Source organism: Oratosquilla oratoria, chromosome 24 (assembly GCF_046742065.1).
Source record: "Oratosquilla oratoria isolate Oo_2021 chromosome 24, ASM4674206v1, whole genome shotgun sequence".
Taxonomy (NCBI): domain Eukaryota; kingdom Metazoa; phylum Arthropoda; class Malacostraca; order Stomatopoda; family Squillidae; genus Oratosquilla; species Oratosquilla oratoria.
In genome coordinates, this window is record NC_134800.1 from 28223680 (window position 1) to 28226168 (window position 2489).

The window sequence follows — 2489 nt, forward strand, 5'->3', positions numbered from 1 at the left end:
GCTATATCCCTCTCGGAAGAGAGCTCAGAGCTCGTATGCCCGATCTATGGGTGTGTGTGACCTTACACGCACACACACACCCAACTCCCCGTCCACGAGAGTTGGAGTAACGACTCGAAGCGCAGCGATACTGAAATTATTTCAGCCCTGGGCAGGATTCAAAACCGGACCATCGTAGTGACAATTGTAGACTCTACTAACCGCGCCACCAAGTCGTGTGTGTGTGTGTGTGTGTGTGTGTGTGTGTGTGTGTGTGTGTGTGTGTGTGTATGGTGATTCACCTTAGTCTTGGATCAGTTTGTAGTATTAGTGGATTTTTATCAGACCTTAACTGTATGACGAACTTGGAACTCCAGCATGGTAGTTCAGAACGTTAACTACTACACCAGGCTAATGTTGGATGGTTTTATTCAGCTGAGGGAACTACTCCTGTTTTAAGATTAATAACCATTTGAAATCATCATGTTCTGCCACTTCATTTTTCATTCGTTATACAGAAAGAGGAATATATTTCCATTGCAGTCGGGGTTTTTTTAACTTTATTTTTTATATCTTTGGTCATCAGCCCTGTAGTTTCTCAAAGCAAACGAGATCTGGACGCGTTGGGTAAGGTTTCTCAGAGAAGTATAAGGCATTCTGGAGAGCTGTTTTAGCCTCGGTTCTCTCTTTGGGGTTACAGCGCAGAAGACACCTTGCCAGAGAGATTGCCGAGCCCCACCTGTCGCGATGGAGGGGAAAATTGTTGAGCCTGGGCTTGGGCGAGTTCTCCTCTCGCAGTGCCCTCCACAGTGCGCAGTAGGGATTCCCCCGGAGTCCGTAGGCGGAAGCTAGATGGCGCAGGCACTCTCGTCCTCTGCTTCGTGGCACCAGCCTTTGCCCGGTCACCAGTTCAAGGAGAATGACACCACAAGACCAGAGGTCGGCCATGCTGTCTACGAGGGAGCGGCAGAGGTAACACTCGGGGGGTCGATATGGCTGTGTCACTTTTAGATCCTTGAAGGGTCTGTCCTTCCTCTGCTCAGAGAGCCCAAAGTCTGCAACTTTAAGGACGCCGCTTCGAGTAATGAGAAGGTTTTGTGGCTTAAGATCAAAATGGATGATCCCCCTGGAATGAATGTGGCAGACGGCAGTCAGCAAATCCATCACGATGGACTTGATCCAGGAGGCTTTCAATTGGAACTTCTTCTTGTCCCGGAGAGTCAGAAGCTGTTTGACGTTGTAATCGACGAACTCCATCAGGATGCCCCCTTCCTTGGAGTAAACGTCGTGGGACACGTATCTGACGACGTTAATGTGACCTTTCAATTGTCTGAGTGCAAAAACCTCCTTGAAAAATGCACTCTTGCGGAAAGTTGTGCTGATGTCAGACAACTTGTACGCAAAGACATGCCTCGAGTTTTGCTCTTGAACCTTGTGGACATCCCCGTAAGACCCTCGCCCCAGCAGCTGGAGGAAGAGGAACATATCACCTTCATTTCGGTTCCCTTGTGCTGCCTTCAGGTTCGTATCTTTGGGGCTCTGTGCGTAAGGTCGGGGTCCTGCTGGCAATGGCTCCTCCAGGCGGACATCCTTTGACTTCGGGGCAGAGGAGGCATAGTGGCATCCACAAGAAGCGCAATGTATGCAAAAACCTATCCATCGTTGCAGGGCACTTTTCATCCGTTGTGATCCTCGTGATATAAATGACGAAGTCGCCCGCTGGATATTCTGCAGTCTCATCACGATGGTCCTAAATCCAATGTGGACAATCGAACTGTGACGATTGGCCGAGAATCAGGACCTCCAATAAAGAACGAGGACAACCCAGTTTACCCACTTACCAGGAAATAGGTATTACTCCGGTAGGTGAAAGTGAATTCCATTGACATATGTATTGTGTGTTGTAGAGTATATGCTACATTAAATTAACAAACGTAGGTTATTAAGAAAAAAAAAAGAACGTGGAAATCCATATCTTTGAGCCAGTTGTATCTCCTGATCAAGAACAGTCAACGAAGGACCCTTCAATAACATTAGCGTAGACCTTATGGTTTCTTGTTGTTTTCTTCACATTATGTTATATTGTTTGCATATACATATGTGTATATATGTATATATAGGTATATATATATGTACATGTACATATATGTGCATATGTATATATTCATATATATATATATATATTTATATATACTGTATATATATATATATATATTTATATATATATATATATATATACATGTATATGTATATATACATGTATATGTACATATATATGTATATATTATATATATATACATTATATATATATATATGTATATATATATTTATATATATAATATGTATGTAAATGTATCCATGCATATATATATATAAACATATATATATGTCTTGTTAAAGACCAATGCTAATTCAGTTTCATCTATCTTCTTAGTTGTTTTTTCCATTCTTCTTATATGTTTCTTATAGTCCAGGGGTAGATTAAACACAAGTCTACCGAGATCCATGGT

At 42.5% G+C, this 2489-nt stretch overlaps 1 protein-coding gene across 1 annotated transcript; it reads right to left on the reverse strand.

The window, feature by feature from the left end:
• Positions 1–561: 561 nt before the first annotated feature.
• On the reverse strand, positions 562–1719 carry LOC143038303 (cyclin-dependent kinase 5-like). Its single transcript, XM_076207325.1, has one exon. The coding sequence runs from the start codon at positions 1717–1719 to the stop codon at positions 562–564; it is 1158 nt and encodes a 385-aa protein (XP_076063440.1).
• Between the last annotated feature and the right edge of the window lie 770 nt (positions 1720–2489).